Source organism: Doryrhamphus excisus, linkage group LG6, assembly GCF_037039965.1.
Source record: "Doryrhamphus excisus strain RoL-2023G ecotype Guam linkage group LG6, RoL_Dexc_Guam_v1.1, whole genome shotgun sequence".
Taxonomy (NCBI): domain Eukaryota; kingdom Metazoa; phylum Chordata; class Actinopteri; order Syngnathiformes; family Syngnathidae; genus Doryrhamphus; species Doryrhamphus excisus.
This window is the reverse complement of record NC_136362.1, coordinates 9,841,131-9,863,535: the sequence shown is the minus strand read 5'-3', so window position 1 is coordinate 9,863,535 and position 22,405 is coordinate 9,841,131. Positions and strand designations below refer to the sequence as shown.

Genomic DNA, 22,405 nt, shown 5'->3' with positions numbered 1-22,405 from the left:
CCCCGCGACCCTCGTGAGGAAAAAGCGGTACAAAATGAATCAATGAATGAATGTTTTGATACAGCGGTCTAGTGTTTAGCGTGCAGGCCTCACAGCTAGGAGACCCGAGTTCAATCCCAACCTCGGTAGTTTATTCATTCCCCTTCCGTGTTGTGCAGCAGCAGGGTCACTCAAAAGTGCAGCCTTGGGGCCATTTTTGTCACGCTGATTTTTTTTTTTTTTTTTGTCCTTTTTCATATTCTGGAAATAAAATGAATTAATTATGAATGAGATACACTGGTACCTCGGTTTTTGTTATTAATTTGTTCCCAAAGGGCAGAAAAGAACCAAAATAGTAGCAACATATACATGTTATACAGAATAAGGATATTTCTACATACTGAAAACAATAATATAAGTAATAATAAATGATTTAAATACATGAATAAATCAATGAAATTGTACATAAATTAACATTGTACATAAATTATTTTGATTCAAAATAAACCTTTTTGGGGCCAAGCAGGCCTCACAGCTAGGAGACCCGAGTTCAATTCCACCCTCGGCCATCTCTGTGTGGAGTGTTCCATATTGTTTACAATCATGTTCTACCTTGTTGTTTGTTCTAAGAACAAAACTCCAGACAGACTTTCAACTGATTAATCCGTTGTTGTCTTCAAAACAAACTTACAGCATGGCTCAGATATTGTGAACATCCAGCAGCAACACAACATTTTAGCATGACACATGTTTTGATGAATAATGTACCGAACCAAGCGTTTGTTTACTCTGTGTCACTTGCGGAAAAAGCTAGTTTTCCATGAGTGGCACCATCAACTATCAGTGTAATTTTTGCTAATTTCGTTTTTTTTGCTAATTTTGTTTGTTCTAAGAACAAAACTCCAGACGGGTGTTCAACTCATTCATCCGTTGTTGTCTTCAAAACAAACTTACAACATGGCTCGGATGTTGTGAACATCCAGCAGCAACACAACATTTTGGCATGACGCATGTTTTGATGAATAATGTACCGAACCAAGTCGACCATTGACCGTTTGTTTACTCTGCTTTAGCTGAGAAGCTATCAGTGTAATTTTTGCTAATTTCCCCTCAAATATCGAACAATATAAATGTAATATAAATCAAATATAAAAACAAAAGTTGATGAATCATGTCAGGGACCCTTTACTCAAAAATGTCCTGTCATGTCTTGACTTACTTGAGACATGCAAAACACGAACAATGACTTGACGAAAAAAAAATATCAGTAAAAAATATGTGTATCATTGCATATTTATAAATTGTTATGGAGTTATTGTGAATTAAATGTGTTTTCTGTGGGACAAAAATTGAATGAATGAATGACAAAGAACTTAGTAGACATTAATTTATGACAACAAACTCAACCAAAGATGCATGCAAACTAGATGATCGATGACACACTACGCCAAACTGGTTTCACACCAGTTTCCCCACAAGTCCTTACCTTAGACTTTAATGATAGAAATACAACTGTTGAGCTCGGACTTATAAAGTCCAAAGCCCAAGCATACCGGCTGAGTAAACGTGGTCCAGAAAGTGTGAACGTGGGTTAGGTTGCCTGATGGTCCTACTTCGGAGAAAGTGACGGTGCCGGCGCTGTAGTCCACAGCCACGGCCACGCGGTTGCCGGTCATTTTGTATGCGAGGCGGGTTTTCTTGCGGTTATGCCAAGCGGCCAGCTTCCTGTCGTGTTGCTGGGTCAGACTCCATGACACCTGGATATGAAAACAAAATGTTTGGAGCATTTAACATTAGCGTGTTAGCATGCTAAAGTGAGCACACTAGCATTTTTAGCACTATCACGCTTGGTGTTAGCATGCTAATGTTAGTACGCTAACAATTATACAAACATTTTCTGCAATTTTAATTAATATGAATGTAACAAACAATGAACGTTTACCCTTAGCGCTATCATGCTAGGTGTTAGCATATTAATGTTAACATGCTAACAATTATGTTAAAATTTTTAACACTACACTTACACAACACTACGCTTACACACACAATACAAACCCTTAGTGCTATCATGCTAGGTGTTAGCATGTTAATGTTAGCATGTTAATGTTAACATGCTAACAATTATATTAAAATTTTTAACACGACACTTACACAACACTACACTTACACACACAATACAAACCCTTAGCGCTATCATGCTAGGTGTTAGCATGTTAATGTTAGCATGTTAATGTTAACATGCTAACAATTATATTAAATTTTTTAACACTACACTTACACAACACTACTACACTTACACACACAATACAAACCCTTAGCACTATAATGCTCGGTGTTAGCATGCTAATGTTATCACACTAACAATTATGCAAACATTTTCTGCAATTTTCATGAGTATGAACATAAGCGGACCCTTAGCGCTATCATGCTAGGTGTTAACATGTTAATGTTAACATGCTAACAATTAACATTTTTAACACGACACTTACACAACACTACACTTACACAATACAAACCCTTAGCGCTATCATGCTCGGTGTTAGCATGTTAATGTTAATGAATATGAACATAACGAACTAATGAACGTTTACCCTTAGCGCTATCATTCTAGGTGTTAGCATGTTAATGTTAACATGCTAACAATTACATTAAAATTATTAACACTACACTTACACGACACTACACTTACACAATACAAACCCTTAGCGCTTTTATGCTAGGTGTTAGCATGCTAACATTAGCATGTTAGCATTCTTTAAGTCATTCAAACCCTTACATGGCATGTTTTCATGGTCAGGGAATCTAAATAGGTCTTTTATTATTCATTATGATCATCATCATCGTGATATTTTTCAAAATTCTTTGGTTATTGGGTAATATGAGTGTAAAGGTTAATAAATGTAATGTCAAGAGGGCTCTAAAAAGCTTCATAAAAAGTGTATATAGAAAGCTATAACCAGGTTTTCCATGCCCTGACTATGAAAAAAATGCATTTATTAATATTGAATCATACTTCTTAGAAATTCACTTATCGCTGTCAGGTTTGATACCAATTAACCGTGATAAACGAGTCGGATTAGTGTACGTACCGTGTTGTTGCCGAAAGCATTGCCCTCCTTTCCCTTCCGTCCTATACTCCGATAGCAGACGGCGATATCCCAGAATCCCTCAGCTTCCATCTCCCAATAGTGAGTCCCAGCCGTGAAACTCTGAACCGTAAGAACCTGCGGCCAGTGGTCGAAACGTTCAGGGTGGACCGCAAGGGGCAGACGACCTTTTAGCCTCGTGACCAACTGCATGTCGTCCGAGACGCACAGAAGAGGATGAGCAGTGTTGCTGTCCAGAGTCAGAGGACTCGTTACTGCGGTCACGGGGAGAACCAGTGAATGCACCGTCATGGCGGCTTTTTGATTACACAATGCTGAAAAGGAGGCGGACAAAAGTGTCGTTACTCACGCAGCTCCCTCTTGAGTTCACTGAGGCAGCGGAGAGTGGCGGTGATAAACTCTCGATATTTGACCTCCATGTCCTCCAGAATGTGCTTTCTGTCCAAACTGACTGGTTCCGGCGTGAAAAGCGGACTGTTTAGGTCAGGTAGTAACCTACAAAGCAAGAATACACACACATGAGTAGTTCATTTCGGCTCGTTACTGGGAAGTGTATCATGCGTACAGCATGGAGGCTCACTTACAACTTCATCTAGGGCAGGGGTCTCAAACACGCGGCCCGCGGGCCAAATGTGGCCCGCAGGACACTAGTTTGAGGCCCCCGCCTTGATATGAAAGTTTAATGTTAGTTTGATATGGATGCTGTATGGTATCATGTACCCAGAAAAAATTATTACGTTTGATTAATGTTCATGTTAAAGGTTAAATAACTGTTAATAGTTATCCTCCCTATCCGTGTGGAAGTGGTAAGTTTTTGGCTATTTAAGTTTAAAGGAAATAACTTGAAGGCTACCATTTAGGTCGCTAGCTCTCTAGTTTGCGAGTTAGCATGTGTCTCAAGACCCTGCAGTTGCACAATATGTTGTAAATAAAAAGAGTATAAATGTGACTATAGTCGTGTTTTGTCATGTCTACAGGGCTCTAATAATGCTTTGTTCATTTTAATCTGAAAAAAAATAATTTGTCTACCCACCAACTATATGTGGTTTCTTAAGTTTTTATTATTTGCGTTTTATTATTATTATTATTATTATATTTATTTATTTATTACTGATTGATTTTCTTTATTCTTGATTTGTTTATTTATTTTCATCTTATTTTGTGCAGAAAAATAAAAATGAAGATATTTGAGAACAGTGGGATGTTTAATCAGAGCTTTTATTGTAGAAATTGTAGCGATGGCCAAGGGTGGAATTGAACCCTGGTCTCCTAGCTGTGAGGGCTGCGCGCTAACCACTCGACCACCGTGCTTTTTTTTAGTACTTTTAACTAATATGTTTTGATTAAATTGAACTATGGCTATATTAAGTAACATTAACATTAAAAACATAGTTTACATAGACGGCACGGTGTGGTTAGAACTCACAGCTAGGAGACCAGGGTTCAATTCCACCCTCGGCCATCTCTGTGTGGAGTTTGCATGTTCTCCCCCGTGCATGCGTGGGTTTTCTCCGGGTACTCCGGTTTCCTCCCACATTCCAAAAAAAACATGCTAGGTTAATTAGCGACTCCAAATTGTCCATAGGTATGAATGTGAGTGTGAATGGTTGTTTGTCTATATGTGCCCTGGGATTGGCTGGCCACCAGTCCAGGGTGTACCTGATACATTTTTGTATCAGGTGCACCTTTTGGGTGTTAAGTTGCTATGTGATGAATTTAGTGCTGTTGGTAGTGACAATATCATAACTGTAACTGTACACTGGTATATTTGCACATTTACACATTTGGCACCTAGACCTCACAGCTAGGAGACCTGAGTTCAATTCCACCCTCGGCCAACTCTGTGTGGAGTTTGCATGTTCTCCCTGTGCATGCGTGGGTTTTCTTCGGGTACTCCGGTTTCCTCCCACATTCCAAAAACCATGCTAGCTTAATTAGCGACTCCAAATTGTCCATAGGTATGAATGTGAGTGTGAATGGTTGTTTGTCTATATGTGCCCTGTGATTGGCTGGGGACCAGTCCAGGGTGTACCCCCGCCTCTCGCCTGAAGACAGCTGGGATAGGCTCCAGCATTGTCATCCCTGTTTTTCTCTTCACTTGGAATCTGCAAGTCCAACCACTTTCTGCCTGATCCTTGCCTCGCTAGCAAGTTAGCTTTCCCTCAAACATTTCCTGGAAGCCATTGCTCACGGTGAAATATTTATCGGTCGGAAAATTGGAACAAGCATACTAGGTCCCCTTTAATTGTGACAAACGTGCAAAATATATATATATATATATATATGAATATATTGAACTGTTACAATTCCATACAGTAGATAGCATTGTAACCTTATTTCCTAACACACCTCAAACACAACACATCTCTTCATCAATACAGTAACAAACACTGCAACTGAATGGGACTTACTTTGTGTCATCAGACTGAAAGGCCTGGAGGAAGGACACTGATTATTACAACACTCAAACTATACATCACTATAAATAAAAAAGTGCTGTTTAAGGTCGCCGTCTAATACAGTACGGACTAATTCCTTACCCAGATGAGCAGGAAGGGGTCCGTCTCTTCCAACAACGAGGCCAAGTAATTCTGGATGTTCATCGTCTGGTTCAGGTCCTCCCTCACTTTGGAGCAATCTTCATGCACACGTTCCATGATTTGATCCCTGTCCTTCTTAGTGATCTCTATTAGCGCCTCCATCAGTTTCTCCACTTGGACCTGAAGGTCTGAGCCCAGGCGCTTCACTTGGGTATTTTCTTCCACTAGAGAATCCTTAATTAGAAGTACTGTGTTACTTTGATATCATACTGTTGGAATTCTTATTCATTCATTCATCAAAATTTGCAGGTTTTTGGTCCAAAATAGTATTTTTTTTTCTCCAAAAGTAGGCATTTTTTTCCTGCAGAAAGCATCTCATTCACTTTAAAACAATAATACATTTAAAATGTACCACAAATTTGTTTGATCATGTTTTTTCACCAAGCACTGAGATTTCACAGTCCTTGAATGCACCATAAAGTAAAGAAATTTTGAAGAAAGAAGGTTATGGTTCTGGAACTGAATCTACTATAATGTTATTGCAAATGTTGATCTGAAATTGGAGCTTATCAAGCCAGCAGAATGGTTTGGAGTCAGGAGGAGCAAGCAAGCTTTTTTAAAAAGATATTGTGATATTTAAAAAAAAAAGATTAAAGACACACCTTTTTAATCAGAAAAATTAATTAAGAAAAGTTTAAAAATATTAGTTAAAATATTTTTAAAAAATATTAAAAAGTTTATAAATATTAGTTAAAATATTTTTAAAAAATATTAAAAAGTTTAAAAATATTAGTTAAAATATTTTTTAACTTTTCTTACGTTTTTATCTTTTTAGTCTTTAGCTTTTAACTCCAGGGGGGGTCCTCCACACTGGGAGCTGTGTCGGGTCTGCTGAGGGGGTGCCATCCTTGGGTCCCTTCGACCCGGCCGGCTGGGGGTTCCTCCCTTTGATGTGGGGGTCCGCCCGTAATTGTAGTAATTGTTTTTCCTTTTAATTGTGGTAATTGTTTTTAATTCTGTAAAGTACTTTGTGTTGCATGTCTTTGCAGGAAAAGTGCTCTACAAATAAAGTTGATTTGATTTGATTGGTCTTAGCAGTATTAGCATTACTTGGTATTGGATCGACATCGGTATTACTCACAGCAATGGTAGAATCAATGTTGGCATAGTTTTTGAGAATTTGCTCTCCATTTTTTAGCTTCTCTTCCGACTTTCCAAGCAGCGTCTGAAGAATATCCTAAGGAAAACACACACGACATTATTGATTTCCTGCACAAACACAAATAAAAACATAAGGTGGCCAGAAATACTTCAATATTGAACAAAGCAAAATTTGTTCTCAATCAATTTTCTTTCTGGTTCTACCATTTCTTACTTATTGTGTGGAAATATGGGCTAATAACTATAAAAGCAATCGTCACTTGCTAAATGTACTGCGAAAAAGGTCAGTAAGGATAATTCATAATGCCGCCCACAGAGAACATACTAACTCCTTATTTTCCTTAAATTAAAATTAATACGCAAACTATATTAGGAAAGCAGGGAGTGAACAGATGTAACAGTTAATGATTGTAATATGGACAAAAAAATAATTTAAAAAACTTAAACTATATTTGGAAAGCAGGAAGTGAACAAATGTAACAGTTACTGATTGTAATATGGACAAAAAAAATTAAACTATATTAGGAAAGCAGGAAGTGAACAGATGTAACAGTTAATGATTGTAATATGGACAAGAAAATAATTTAAAAAAACTTAAACTATATTTGGAAAGCAGGAAGTGAACAAATGTAACAGTTACTGATTGTAATATGGACAAAAAAAATTAAACTATATTAGGAAAGCAGGAAGTGAACAAATGTAACAGTTACTGATTGTAATATGGACAAAAAAAATTAAACTATATTAGGAAAGCAGGAAGTGAACAAATGTAACAGTTACTGATTGTAATATGGACAAAAAAAAAAATTAAAAAAACTTAAACTATATTTGGAAAGCAGGAAGTGAACAAATGTAACAGTTACTGATTGTAATATGGACAAAAAAAATAAAAAAATAAAATAATTAAAAAAAATTAAACTATATTAGGAAAGCAGGAAGTGAACAAATGTAACAGTTACTGATTGTAATATGGACAAAAAATACAAACAAAATAATTAAAAAAACTTAAACTATATTTGGAAAGCAGGAAGTGAACAAATGTAACAGTTACTGATTGTAATATGGACAAAAAAATAAAATAATTAAAAATATAAAATAATTAACAATTTTTTTAAACTATATTAGGAAAGCAGGAAGTGAACAAATGTAACAGTTACTGATTGTAAAAGTACCAGATGGAGGGGTAGGATTTAATAAGCTTTGCTTCTTCCTACTCCTTTTGGACATGTGGAACTGTGAACTGATTATGTGATGCATTCAATTGTAATCTGATGCATGTTCAAATGAAATGAAACCATTACCATTACCATTAAAAACAACAACACACCTTCAGATCTTCCTCCACCTGCCTCAGCCCCTTGACTTTATGCTGAGAATGGCTTCCCTCCAGCAGACAGTCGCCGCATATGTAAACCCTCTCGTCGGCGCAGTAGTAGCGGAACAATTCCGTATGCGTGGGACACTTCCTCTGGGAAATGTCCCCCAGCGGCTCCACCAGCAAATGGCTGCTAAACGCCGGCCTGTCCAGGTGATGCCGGAGGTGCTCGGCACACAGAGACACCTCGCATCTCAGGCATGTCTTGACGGCGGCGTGGACCAGTCCTTCGTCCGCCTCGGGGGAGCAGCAGTCGCACAGCACTTCGCCGCGTAACTCCACGCACTGGGGGCATGCGAAGTGACCTTTGCCCTCGCCGTGGACGCTCCAGGCCTCGCGGGTGCACGCCGGACAGATGCTGTGACCGCAGGGGAGTGGGTGGGGTTTGCTAAAGATATCTCTGCAGACGGAGCAGGTCAGTTCTTCCGATACGGACGCCATAGTGATGTCCTCACGGTGTCCTAACAATGACAGCGCAGTAATACTACCATGGCTACTACCAATAGAATACTTAACAATGTAGAGACGGTTAGATTCCCGTGGTTCTTGGGTCTTGGTGTTATAAAGCCTGACAGGTTGCGATGGGATCAGGAGATCATCCTTGACAGCTTGTTAACCTCATTTACTGTAAGTAAGCTCTCGCATGTCCAAGTACTAAGTCTTTCAGTTGAGTACTATAGTATAGTACAGTATATACAGTATCTACATATACATATGTGGGTGGGAGGGGCATATATTCTCACCTGTTGTGCTGGTGTTTGCAGACAGAGGTCATCAGAACGGTGCAAGTGGTCGATATGCTGACACAGGTCCTTAATCCCGACAGCTGTAGGGTTTCCTTGGGTGTCTTCTTTAACCGTGTAGTCACATGACCAGGAGATGGGAGGAGGCTCACAAACAGTGACGCAGGTATGGGGCCATACTGCAAATGTTGGTATTGATCACATTATGGAGTAAATACAGGAAATGCATTTCAGGTGTGTGTCAGTCCAAAACACTTCATGCTGATTATTCACAAAATAGACAAGAAGCAGTTTCTAAGGGTTAAAACTCGAAGCTTTTAGTGCCAAATAATGGAAACTACCCTGTAAAATGTGATACCGTATTGTTTACATTTACCGTCAATGCAATATGCTTATAATTGTTGCTTTAGTGACATCTAGTGGCTTAATGGGTGTACAACACTTGTACTGGACATCATGGCGACAGCTCAAGTGAGAAGTAGTAAAGCCAATAATCTAATAATTATACTGAAACTTGATTACAAATGTAATAATATTATAATTATAATAATAATATAATAGTATTGCAGATAGGAGATGATCTTATTACATTACTTAGTGTATACATTTACAATCCACACTTGCTTACTTTCCTTATTTTATTACTTTGTGTATTTGTTCATGCACAATAAAATTAAATAAACCTCAAATATACATATTAAATACATAATATACATCTTAATTAAGAAATACTATTTTTAATGTATTTTTGCCCCATGATATTCTATTCGTCTGTTATATTGTTTTAGATTATTTATCAAATGAGTACAATTACATTTATTGAATACATATACATATATGTATATACATATATGTATATACACATATATATCTACATATATACACATACATACATACATATATATACATACATACATACATACATACATATATATACATATATTCACATACATACATACATATATACATATATACATACATACATACATACTGTATACTAGTATGTACTATGATGTTCTATAAGTTATTTAAATTAGCCCTCATAATATTGTAAAAACAAAAAGAATGATTATGAGACTCAAATATTCGTCATATACCCGTGAGTCAGTGATATTTGAATCTTTGAGTAACCGTGAGTCAGTGAAACTCAAGTTTTTGTCCAGCCCCAGTGAGTCAGTGAAGCACGAGTCTTTGTCGAGTACCCGAGTCAGTGAAACCCAAACTTTCATCGAGTACCCGTGAATCGGTGAAACTCGAGTCTTGTTCAGCCTTCGTATCTGTCAGTCAACTCTGACATCTTCATCAAGCACCCAGCCCCAGTGAGTCAGTGAAGCACGAGTCTTTGTCGAGTACCCGAGTCAGTGAAACCCAAACTTTCATCGAGTACCCGTGAATCGGTGAAACTCGAGTCTTGTTCAGCCTTCGTATCTGTCAGTCAACTCTGACATCTTCATCAAGCACCCAGCCCCAGTGAGTCAGTGAAACTTGAGTATTTGTTGAGTACCCGAGTCAGTCAAACCCAAACTTTCATCAAGTACCCGTGAATCGGTGAAACTCGAGTCTTGTTCAGCCTTCGTATCTGTCAGTCAACTCTGACATCTTCATCAAGCACCCGGCCCCAGTGAGTCAGTGAAGCTAGAGTCTTTGTCGAGTACCCAAGTCAGTGAAACCCAAACTTTCATCGAGTACCCGTGAATCGGTGAATCTCAAGCCTTGTTCAGCTTTCATATCTGTCAGTCAACTCTGACATCTTCATCAAGCACCCGGCCCCAGTGAGTCAGTGAAGCTCGAGTCTTTGTCGAGTACCCGAGTCAGTGAAACCCAAACTTTCATCGAGTACCCGTGAATCGGTGAAACTCGAGTCTTGTTCAGCCTTCGTATCTGTCAGTCAGCTCTGACATCATCAAGCACCCGTGAGTCAGTGAAACCCAAACTTTCATCGAATACCCGTGAGTCGGTGAATCTCGAGCCATGAATGAATCTCAGCTCTGACATCATCAAGCACCCGCGAGTCAGTGAAATGTGAGTCCTTGCGTACCTGTTGAGTCGGTGAAACTGGAGTCTTCGTCGGGTACTTGCGAGTCAGTGAAGTATGAATCTTCATGAAGTGCCCATCAGTCAAGTGAAACTGGAATTCCCGTGCAGCACCTGTGAGTTGAACATGTTCAAGTTAACCTAGCATGGTGCAGAAGGGGGAGGGGATTCGAATAATCGAATCCTTTTCAGATGTTTTGTATTGTGCAAGTGGAAACAGTGTGTTTTAAATAAAACAACACCACAAACCAAAGCCTTCCACGAGCTGTGTGTGTGTGAGAGACGCAGTCTGAGAGCCAGCAAGGAGGTAACCGTGGTCACTGTTTCCCAGAGGAGCGTCTGGCTGTGAGGGTCATTAATTATAATAGAAAGACAGACAGACCGACGGACCGACAGACAGACAGACAGACGGTACCGCATAGATCGAGACAGGCAGACAGCCCCCCCCCCCCCAGACAAAAAAAAAACACCAAAACAAGCATCGTTTCGTTATCGCTTCCATTTGCACCACCATACTTGTCCTCATAATCCCAACAGCAACACTTAACGGGAATCGTTCATTTGAAATTTTTTTAAACGCCATTTTCTAAAGGAGATAAATAATTGAAAAAAAAAATGCGTGTGTCCTACTGCGCATCCTTGGGAGTGAATAGGGAAATAGTGCGCCAGTGTCCCGGCTGAGGGAAGTCGTCGATCATCCAAGCAGCGCAGCCTCGCCTCCATTGTTAATCCACCACAACAATCATCCTTTATACCTGGTAAGTTATATTTATAGTATTATTTTTTTTATGATTTGTAAAGGAAGCTGTGTAAGCTCACAATGATCTGAAAGGGTGGGGGTGAGATCGACGCACATCCGGGATTTTTTTTTTTTTTTTTTGCTGGTAATATTTTATGAATCATAACTTGTTATGATGTCGGGGGCGCGCGTGGTGTGCAACAGGTGCTCGTACAGTATAGCGAGAGCGCGCATCTTAGTAGCATACATATTTGTGTGCGCGTTTATTACAGACATTATGACATCGACGTTTGTGGTGTTGAATGCAAGATGCATTGTTGGCACAATGGATTTCATATGAAGGATAAGGGGTTTTTTAAATTGATTTTTACCTCGATAATAATTTTATTGTGTGGTTTTATTGGTGATATTATGAGGTGTGTTGTGCATCTGGTGGGTTTTAATAGAAATATTTATGTTTTTTTTCTACATAATTTATAGATATTGTGTTTTTTGGGTTTTTTTTTCCCTTGTAGTCAACCTCTACCAACATGTCAGGCATGTCTGGACGAGGGTGAAAGGCAGCATTGTGCTTCCATTCACTGGCCTCATGTGTTTGGAGGAGGCGATGCTCACTCAGCTGTGCTCGCTCAACGCCATTGTTGCAAATTCCACCTCCTTTACCAAGCTCACACTGGGAAAACTGTGTGCATTCACTGCATTGGGGGGCGTCACGGTAACACAACCCTCGTCAGGCACCTTTAAAGGTGATCAAGAGTCAGGGGGGTTGTTGCATACTGTTGCGTTGAAATGTTACACAACCTGAATTAAAATATGACTAAAATGCTATTTTTTTTTTTTTTTCCGAGGATCAAAGCGTTCACAAAAGACAGGGCGCGGAGTCTTGGCTTGCCATTTGAATGTCAAGTAGCAAATGAACAAGTGGGTCTATGTGTGTGTGTGTGTGTGTGTGTGTGTGAAAGAGAGAGAGAGCGAAAAAACCAGGAAAAGGATACCGATTGAGTGAAACTGTCACACATGCATCTTGAGTACACCACAATGATACCAGCCCCGCGGACGCAAATTCCTCATGACCGCTCCACCTGACAAGGGACAAGGAGGACATTATGTCTCTACTCTCGATTTTTTTTTTGTTTACGCTATTTAAAATAAATGGAAAATAACTACATTCTTCAGTGTGCAAGGAGCGACATTAAAAGTTGCACAGTGGTCAGGCACCCTTAAAAAAAAAAAAAAAAAACATGTCCCGACGGAAGCAGAAGCGACCCCGGCAGTTTAAGAACTTGCGGATACTGGAGCATGGTGAGAAGACATGATACTGTATGTGAAAGATTTGATCAATTTTGCTTAAATATTGTTTGTAATCATGTTCTGCATTGTTGAATTTTTTTGAAAGGGAATGGTAAATTAGTAAAAATGACATTTATAGTTGATGGCGCCGGAAGTGACGCCATTAGAGTTCTGTCGCTCAGGTGAATAAACATAGAGGATGTTTACAGTGAGGAGAAAAAGAAGGGAGGAACATTTGGACATGAAATAGAGAAGTCGCAGAACATGAACTTAAGCCTTCAAAACATAGAATTACTCTGGGGTTGCTTATCGTTCAATTATTGTTTTAAAGTAGCTTTTTAATGAGCATAAAGGGCTATTTATAGCCTGATTTATAGCCTATTTTCCGGATTTTAAGTCACATTTTTTTCATAGGTTGGCTGTTCCTGCTACTTATACTCCAGAGCGACTTACGTAAACACTGGACACCTTTTCTGTTCATGTTTATTTTTCATGTAGCTGAATAATCATTGGGGCGGCACGGTGATCGAGTGGTTAGCGCACGGACCTCACAGCTAGGAGACCAGGGTTCGATTCCACCCTCGGCCATCTATGTGTGGAGTTTCCTCCACATTCCAAAACAAACACATTCCAGGAGCAAAAGGGGCTGTTTTTATAGTTCCCTGTTTAGGCGGCACGGCAGTCAAGTGGTTAGCGCGCGGACCTCACAGCTCGGAGACTAGGGTTCAATTCCACCCTCGGCCATCTCTGTGTGGAGTTTGCATGTTCTCCCCGTTCATGCGTGGGTTTTCTCCGGGTACTCCCACATTCCCACATTCCAAAAACATGCTAGGTTAATTGGCGACTCCAAATTGTCCATAGGTATGAATGTGAGTGTGAATGGTTGTTTGTCTATATATGCCCTGTGATTGGCTGGCCACCAGTCCAGGGTGTACCCCGTCTCTCATCGGAAGACAGCTGGGATAGGCTCCAGCACCTCCCGCGACCCTCGTGAGGAAAAAGCGGTAGAAAATGAATGAATGAATGAGTTTGTAAAATAAATTACCCGCCAAAAATGCGACTTATACTCCGGAGCGACTTATAGTCCAGAAAATAGGATGAATAAATATCACTGTGAAAAGATGTTTACATAACATGTATAATGCTTTGCAGCCTTGTTGCTATCATGGAATAGTGTTTAGAAGACATTATGTAAACAAGACATGACTTTGACAGTACCTCTTCAACAAATTTTAAATAAAGAACCAATTACAGCATTGAACTTGCAGTCTTCTCGAAACATCTTCCTGCTGGAAAATGTTGAGTGAAGAGTGAATAGCTGCAGCACTCTATTTTTCCCTGCGGATAGTGCCATCAAACCACTTTGTTGTTCATTCATTCATTCATTTTCTACCGCTTATCCTCATGAGGGTCGCGGGGGTGCTGGAGCCTATCCCAGCTGTCTTCGGTCGAGAGGCGGGCTACACCCTGGACTGGTGGCCAGCCAATCACAGAGCACATATAAACAAACAACCATTCACACTCACACTTTTTGGAATGTGGGAGGAAACCGGAAAACCCACGCATGCATGGGGAGAACATGCAAACTCCACACAGAGATAGCCGAAAGCGGAATCGAACTAAATTCTCCTAGCTGTGTGGCCTGCGCGTTAACCACTCGAGCGCCGTGCAGCCCCGCTTTCTAGTTAAGTTATAAAAAAATGAGAAAACAAATGTAGTGTGAGTGCCCACCCGCAAATAAACGTGGATGTACTGTACTTCAAACCAAAATATTTCAGATGGTATTTCTCCTCGTGAGTGCAGACCGACCTAGCAGTAAATTTAATGGAGTCCGACTCCTTTCTGTTGTTATTGTACATCGTTTATATTGGAATGATTAGTTGCCTGCCATTATGAGAAACACTCATAATGAATGACATAACTGAAATCCAAATGGAAACACATGTGGAGGAAAAAAAATAAACCGTACAGTGAATTGATTGGCTTTAGTTAAGATCATGGTGGTGCTGGGCACTGACGCATGGCCATGAAGAACCCAATGTGAAACACACCAACCTAGCAAACGGCTATTAGTTCATTATGTTTTTGCACGACGTGCATGCAGAGTGCTGTTGTATTTAAATGTAGTCTGTTTGGCATGTGTTTGCACATCTGTCACTTGATCCTTTTTTGGGCAAAAAGTGAGCTTCCTGGTGGTCTGTGAGTCATATGTCTTCTGGGCTGTTGTGCTTTTCTTTGCACGCCACTTCATCTTCTTTGCTTGTTCCCGACGCAAGCGGACTGTTTAAAGTCAAGTGGAACAGAGAATTATTAATCCAATACTGGATAGTACAGACCAACATGTATCCCCTAGAACAGGGGTCTTAAACACGCGGTCCGCGGGCCAGATGTAGCCCGCAGGACACTAGTTTGAGGCCCCCGCCTTGATATGAAAGTTTAATGTTAGTGCGGCCCGCGCAAGTTTGATATGGATGCTGTATGGTATCATGTACCCAGAAAAAATTATTACGTTTGATTAATGTTCATGTTAAAGGTTAAATAACTGTCAATAGTTATCCTCCCTATCCGTGTGGAAGTGGTAAGTTTTTGGCTATTTAAGTTTAAAGGAAATAACTTGAAGCTCTCTAGTTTGCGAGTTAGCATGTGTCTCAAGACCCTGCAGTTGCGCAATATGTTGTAAATAAAAAGAGTATGAATGTGACTATAGTCATGTTAAGTTTTTTTATTATTTTATTTTTTTATTATTATTATTTTGTCCACATTACAATCCGTAACTGTTACATTTGTTCACTTCCTGCTTTCCTAATATAGTTTAAGTTTTTTTAATTATTTTATTTTTAAAAATTTTTTTGTCCATATTACAATCAGTAACTGTTACATTTGTTCACGTCCTGCTTTCCAAATATTGTTTAAGTTTTTTTATTATTTTTATTTTAGATTTGTCCATATTACTATACAATGACATAATCGGTACTATAGTAAGTGTCAATATAGTGATATGTATAGCACATCATGACTGGTTCAAGACTGTTTGGATATTGTATATTAATATGCATTAATATTGTAGTTTTATGCATCTTTTACTCTGTTTTACTCTATTTTTATTTATTTTTCTTTACTGTAAAGAGTCTTTGAGTAGTCTGAAAAGCGCTATACAAATAAAATGTATTATAATTATTATTTTTTTATTTTTTGTCCATATTACAATCAGTAACTGTTACATTTGTTCACTTCCTGCTTTCCAAACATAGTTTAAGTTTTTTAATTATATTATTATTTTAATTATTTTATTTTTTTGTCCATATTACAATCAGTACCTGTTACATTTGTTCACTTCCTGCTTTCCAAATATAGTTTAAGTTTTTTTTTATTTTATTTTTATATATTTGTATATTAATATGCATTAATATTGTATTTTTATGCATCTTTTACTCTGTTTTACTCTATTTTTATTTATTTTTCTCTACTGTAAAGCGTCTTTGAGTAGTCTGAAAAGCGCTATACAAATAAAATGTATTATTATTATTATTATTATGATTATTAGAACGTCACTGCCTCCCGAGTAGAAAGATTGCATGTGTGTTTGGTGTTAGTATCGGTTAACAGTGATGCAATTTAATGTTCTTTTAATTTGCAGGTGCCCTTAATTTGGCGGTGAAGTCACATCCTTTCAACCCAGATTCCTCTCCAACTACCATTTCTCAAAGCAAACAATCAGTGGACACTATCCATTCCCCTGGAAAGGCCTTCCGGTGTCGGGAACCTACCCCGTCCCCGAACCAGCCCACCTCCCAGTTTGTTAAATCCTCCCTCACTCTTGACGACCCATACCTTTCTCCCGCCAGTCAAACTCTACCTGTTCAGAATCCGAAGTCTTCTACAAAAGTTCCGCACCAAGACGCAATCATGGCTTCTCCTAAACTGGGCCTGTCAGCCACCACCACCTCCTCATCGTCATCGTCCTCCGCCTCCATATGTCCGCCACACCCGGGAAGCCCCAGCCGAGTCCCTGAAGGTCCCCCAAGTCCTGTTACCCCCACACCGAGCCCAGGAGTGTCTTCCGCTTCGGTTGCTCCGACTCGGGCCCAGCTGAGTCTCGCCCTGATACTCGAGGAGCTTCGGGTACTCCAGCAACGGCAAATCAACCAGATGCAAATAACGGAGGAGATCTGTAGACAGGTTCTACGTCTGGGCGGGGCATCGTATTCAATAGATACGCCCACCCAGCAGCTCCTCCCACCCCTACCTCAACTGTGTTTAGAAGACAAAAGGTCCAACAGTCCAACTACCCAACCAGCAACCACTCAGCCTTCAACATCGGTAGCTCCTCTCTTGGCGTGTTTTTCGACTTTGCTCCCCTCTCAGGTTTCTAACAAACCTTCAAAGTCCAGCAACGCCCTGTCCCAAATCCTGCAACCGTGCAAGCCCCAACCGGAAAGCACGGGAGGCACCTCGGGGGCTGAGAATTACCAACCTTCAGACGCTCCCACGTCTATTGCTTCTTCGAGCTACCCGTTGGCGTTATCGTTGGCTCTACCCAACCACTATTTCCACGAAAAATCACCGAATAATTTAAGCGAGCACTGTGGCAAATCCTACTTAAACTCATCCCCAAATACCCAGTATGCTTTGCAGTCTCTCACCGGAGGCGCTAACGCTTCATCTACCTCTTCGTCCGGCGGTTCTAGCCGTCTACAGCATGTTTGCCGTTTTTGCGGGAAGATCTTCAGCGGCGACTCCGCCCTGCAGATACATCTGCGTTCGCATACCGGAGAACGGCCTTATCAGTGTCCCGTGTGCCTGAGTCGCTTCACGACTCGGGGTAACCTCAAGGTTCACTTCTTACGCCACAGGGAGCAAAACCCTGAACTGTCGCTTTCGCTGCTTCCGCCATCTTTGTTTGGAGTGGCGTTACGGGCCACGGATACGAGTGGCGGTAGTAGTACTTCTGAAAAGAAGGCAAAAATCAGACCGGAGGAGGAAGTTTACGGGAATGATTTGGACGTCAGCGGGACAAATAGTGGGTTCCCAGTTGGGGCAACAGGAGGTTCGACTCCTTGTACGTTACCTCTGCCTCCGAGTGTGGATCTGGCTTTGATTTCACATTCCTTACTGCAACTTAATCGAGCGGCAGCTGTTGCAGCGGCGGTCTCCATCGCCTCCGGCTCATCTTACTCCTCCCCTTCCACTTCGGTACCCGCCTCTTCATTGTCCAATTCCCTACTTTCCATTCCCACTTTATCTTCATCTTCGACCATCTCAGGGTTGTTGAAGGGTGCAAAGCAGCATCACTCCGATGAAAACACACCTCCTCAAGCCGCCATATTGTCTCCTGCGGCTTATTCCCAGCTAGCACATCTCCCAAAACTCCTATTCCCGGCCGGTTCCTCTACATCCGTTTCCAGCAGTGCCACACACTCAACACTCCATCCCGCTTTGGGGATGCTACGTTCTCCGCTACCATCAAATGCAGCATCACACCAACCAGCTTCTACCAGCCTTTCGCATATCACTTTCCCGTTCTCGCCTTTTCATAAAGTGCCATCCCGAGCCGCGAACACTCAGTGCTCTGTGCCGTCCTCCGTAGCTATCTCCACACCAACATCTGAAACATCTAAGCTACAGCGGTTGGTAGAAAAGCTAGAAAAGGCACCTGCTCAATGGACGACTTCTTCTTCTACAATGGAGGTCCAGCCAAGCAACACTATGGCGTCTCCAGGAAGTTCAGCTAACAGTAACTTCACACATACTAGCACCTCCACCACATACGTTATGGCATCTCCGCCATCTTCTAATCTTGTTTCCACATCAGTTTCAAAGTTCACACGTCAAATGGTTGCTGCGCTCGGTATGGGTGTGAGTAATGCCGGCGCCATCGCAGGGGGTTTGCTACCGACGCTAAACATCGCTCCAGCTAGTAACTTAGCAACCAATCAATGTGGTGTTTGTTTTCGGGTTCTGAGCTGCCCGAGAGCTCTTCGCTTACACCAAGCCACTCACCTCGGGGAACGTCCTTTCCCGTGTAAGTTGTGCGGAAGATCCTTCTCAACTAAAGGCAGCCTACGCTCACATCTGGCAACCCATCACACTCGTCCACCGAACGCTCGAGTCCAGAACTCCTGTCCGTTGTGTCAACGTAAATTCACCAACGCTCTCGTGCTTCAGCATCACATCCGTATGCATCTTGGAGGACAACTGCCGCCAGAAGGTGCAGATGATTCCAGCTACGAGATGCCATCTGAATCCGACATCAAAACATCTCAACCCGGCAACTCGAAGACTCTATCCCCGAGTTCAAAGCCTGTAGACGTCGTCGCAAGTCCCATTCCTGAGCCTAAACCCGCTGAATATGACGCAACCCATAACAAATATGGATCCTCAAGCCCAGACCTCAACCCCCCGTCTGATCTCAGCCCGGACCCCTTCATGATCATCACAACACAAACTCCACCGCCAACCACAGATGATGACCCCCCTGTTCTTAGTGCCAGTGCGCCACTCCCAGCTGAAAAAGATACCCAAGCTCAAGAAGCTGTTTGTCAGGAACCCGCTCCATTTCCTGACGCCCCCCCCCATGCCCCAAGGTCAAATCAACCAAATCTGCAAAACACATCCACTAATTCTGACCCATTCGCTTACAGTACGGTTTCTTCCTCAAAAACTGTAGAAACTCAAGCGGAATCAAACTTAGACCCTTCCGGGGTGAAGTCACCTCAACTGATGGATGAAGACAGAGATACGTTTTGTGCCCCGGCGACACCAAAGCAAGACCAAACGAATATTCCCGAGGAGTACTCCACAAAAATGTCCGCCTCAGAAGCCGGTGACAATATTCAAGGACGAGATGCTAACAGGGCGGCAACTTTTGGTCAGAATTTTAATTTGGATTCATTTGAGAGGGACGAACCAATAGAAGGTGTGAAGATGATTACTGGATCGAAACCAAGCGAAGCACCCGACGTTTCTCTCCTAGCACCGACCCTCCCGTCACCTATAGCGCGACCTGAGAAGAAGACGTATTGTTGCGCTGAATGTGGAAAAGCATACGCCAGTCGCAGCGGGCTGAAGGTAAGAAAAAAAAGGGGGGGTGGGGAGGGCGCTGGAGTCTATCCCAGTTGTCTTCAGGTGAGACTACACCCTGGACTGGTGGCCAGCCAATCACAGGGCACATATAGACAAACAACCATTCACACTCACATTCATACCTATGGACAATTTGGAGTCGCTAATTAACCTAGCATGTTTTTTTGGAATGTGGGAGGAAACCGGAGTACCCGGAGAAAACCCACGCATGCATGGGGAGAACATGCAAACTCCACACAGAGATAGCCGAGGGTGGAATTGAACTCGGGTCTCCTAGCTGTGAGGTCTGTGTGCTAACCACTCGAACGCTGTGCAGCCCTGCTCAATGACATATCAGCAAAAAATGTTCATTCATTCATTTCCTACCGCTCACCCTCACGAGGGTCATGGGGGTGCTGGAGCCTATCCCAGCTGTCTTCGGGCAAGAGGCGGGGTACACCCTGGACTGGTGGCCAGCCAATCACAGGGCACATATAGACAAACAACCATTCACACTCACATTCATACCTATGGACAATTTGGAGTCGCTAATTAACCTAGCATGTTTTTTTGGAATGTGGGAGGAAACCGGAGTACCCGGAGAAAACCCACGCATGCACGGGGAGAACATGCAAACTCCACACAGAGATGGCCGAGGGTGGAATTGAACTCGGGTCTCCTAGCTGCGTGCTAACCACTCGACCGCCATGCAGCCTTGCTCCATAACATGCATTCATTTTCAACTGCTTTTTCCTCACGAGGGTTGCGGGTATACTTGAGCCTATCCGAGCTGTCTTCAGGCGAAAGGCGGGGTACACCCTGGACTGGTGGCCAGCCAATCACAGGCCACATATAGACAAACAACCATTCACACTCACATTCATACCTATGGACAATTTGGAGTCGCTAATTAACCTAGCATGTTTTTGGAATGGTGGAGGAAACCCACGCACGGGGAGAACATGCAAACTCCACACAGACATGCACAAGAAGGGAATCGAACCCGGGTCTCCTTGCTGCAGCCCCGAATATATTATATTCATTTATTACCGCTTATCCTCATGAGGGTCGCGGGTATACTGGAGTCTATCCCAGCTGTATTCAGGCGAGAGGCGGGGTACACCCTGGACTGGTGGCCAGCCAATCACAGGGCACATATAGACAAACAACCATTCACACTCACATTCATACCTATGGACAATTTGGAGTCGCTAATTAACCTAGCATGTTTTTATGATGTATAATATAATATTGCTTTTCTGTTGTCGTACACAGGGCCACATGAAACACCACGGCGTCGTTCCCAAAACAACCCGTCCTCTACCCCGCAGTAGCCGTTCATGCGCCGACCCACCACAGTCGTCACCTGTAGCTTCCTTGACGATTCCGGCCACCACAAGCTCAGCGGGATTCTGGAACCAGTACCAAGCCTTCCTCAATAACAGTCCAGGGTCAAGTGATGATCCCGCTCTTGTCAGTCAGGGGGGGAAAGAGTCTGCAAAGCCTTCCGGGCAGTCCGACATGGATGCGGGGGCTCCCGAAGAGACAGGATCCTAACCTGCTGCCGTAGTCGCTGTAATATGTTTGTATATGTAAACGTTGTGATTCCAAAACAAATGAAAATCAAGTAAATACGTTAGTAATTGCTGTGACACGACTGTTGTTGGTATCACTGTTAGTATATATCGCACATCCTTTTTTTTTTTTTTTTTTTTTTTACATAATAGTGTCATCAATATCAGCAGAGCAACAGTACGCCATTTCTGTGTTGAATATTATGTCATTTGTTCCCAGCGTTGTGCTTAAAGTGCAATAATACAATCATGTCATGGTGGTGTCGTCCTTCACTTCACACCAAAAGCACAGTGAACCTACTGATGGTCTTTAATGTGACCTTTGTGAGCAATATGAATGTCGTTGTGGTGCAAAAGTAACCTGTGACACATGCTACTAAAACTATATAACCTTTTTTGTCTGTGTGTGAGGTGTACTTTCGTTATGTCTCTATTAAAAAATTACATCTGATGGTGACTTTGCTTAATATTATGTTTTTTTTCTTAACACCAGAGTGGGGTCGGGGGAGTGTGTTTTTGACCAGAGGTTCTCATTAAAAATGTTTTACTTTTTTTTTTTTACTTATTAAATTAAATTGTAAAAAAATATTAACGTTTACTTTTTTCCTTTTTATTTTTTACATTTATTTAACATACTTTTTTTAATATAGTATATGTTTTTTTTTACCCTTTTAAGTCATTTTATTGGTGCATTAATGCCACAATCCAATGCATTTATTCTGATGGTGACTTTGCATAATATTATGTTTTTTCTTAACACCAGAGTGGGGGGGAAGTGTGTTTTAGACCAGAGGTTCTCAT

The 22,405-nt window shown here is 41.5% G+C and overlaps 2 protein-coding genes across 4 annotated transcripts; one reads left to right on the top strand and one right to left on the bottom strand.

Annotated features, from left to right (window-relative positions):
* Positions 1-1,141: 1,141 nt before the first annotated feature.
* On the bottom strand, positions 1,142-11,749 carry trim110 (tripartite motif containing 110). 2 transcript variants are annotated; one of them, XM_078791381.1, is made up of 9 exons: positions 10,944-11,749; positions 8,906-9,084; positions 8,115-8,623; positions 6,768-6,863; positions 5,627-5,860; positions 5,498-5,520; positions 3,436-3,581; positions 3,069-3,340; positions 1,142-1,736 (listed from the first exon to the last, which is right to left on the bottom strand). In XM_078791381.1, the coding sequence occupies exons 3-9, from the start codon at positions 8,601-8,603 to the stop codon at positions 1,467-1,469; spliced, it is 1,530 nt and encodes a 509-aa protein (XP_078647507.1). In that variant the 5' UTR covers positions 8,604-8,623; positions 8,906-9,084; positions 10,944-11,749; the 3' UTR covers positions 1,142-1,466. The 2 variants fall into 2 exon arrangements, with proteins under 2 accessions (XP_078647507.1, XP_078647508.1); XM_078791382.1 differs by lacking the exon at positions 10,944-11,749 and having other exon boundaries at positions 8,906-9,264.
* On the top strand, positions 8,495-21,742 carry sall2 (spalt-like transcription factor 2). 2 transcript variants are annotated; one of them, XM_078791380.1, is made up of 3 exons: positions 8,495-9,071; positions 16,606-20,036; positions 21,306-21,742. In XM_078791380.1, exons 2-3 carry the CDS (start codon positions 16,875-16,877, stop codon positions 21,585-21,587), a joined length of 3,444 nt encoding a protein of 1,147 aa, XP_078647506.1. In that variant the 5' UTR covers positions 8,495-9,071; positions 16,606-16,874; the 3' UTR covers positions 21,588-21,742. The 2 variants fall into 2 exon arrangements, with proteins under 2 accessions (XP_078647506.1, XP_057925094.2); XM_058069111.2 differs by lacking the exon at positions 8,495-9,071 and adding an exon at positions 11,406-11,697.
* Positions 21,743-22,405: the final 663 nt, after the last annotated feature.

Bases quoted from the DNA above. Each gene is read 5' to 3' on its own strand.
- trim110 (XM_078791381.1), bottom strand. From the start codon at position 8,603: ATGGCGTCCGTATCGGAAGAACTGACCTGCTCCGTCTGCAGAGATATC. The intron at 5,861-6,767 runs GTGAGTAATACC...CTTCTAATTAAG, and splicing joins ACATTGATTCTACCATTGCT to GATTCTCTAGTGGAAGAAAA. The intron at 5,521-5,626 runs GTAAGGAATTAG...TCCTTCCTCCAG, and splicing joins ACCCCTTCCTGCTCATCTGG to GCCTTTCAGTCTGATGACAC.
- sall2 (XM_078791380.1), top strand. From the start codon at position 16,875: ATGGCTTCTCCTAAACTGGGCCTGTCAGCCACCACCACCTCCTCATCG. The intron at 20,037-21,305 runs GTAAGAAAAAAA...TGTCGTACACAG, and splicing joins CCAGTCGCAGCGGGCTGAAG to GGCCACATGAAACACCACGG.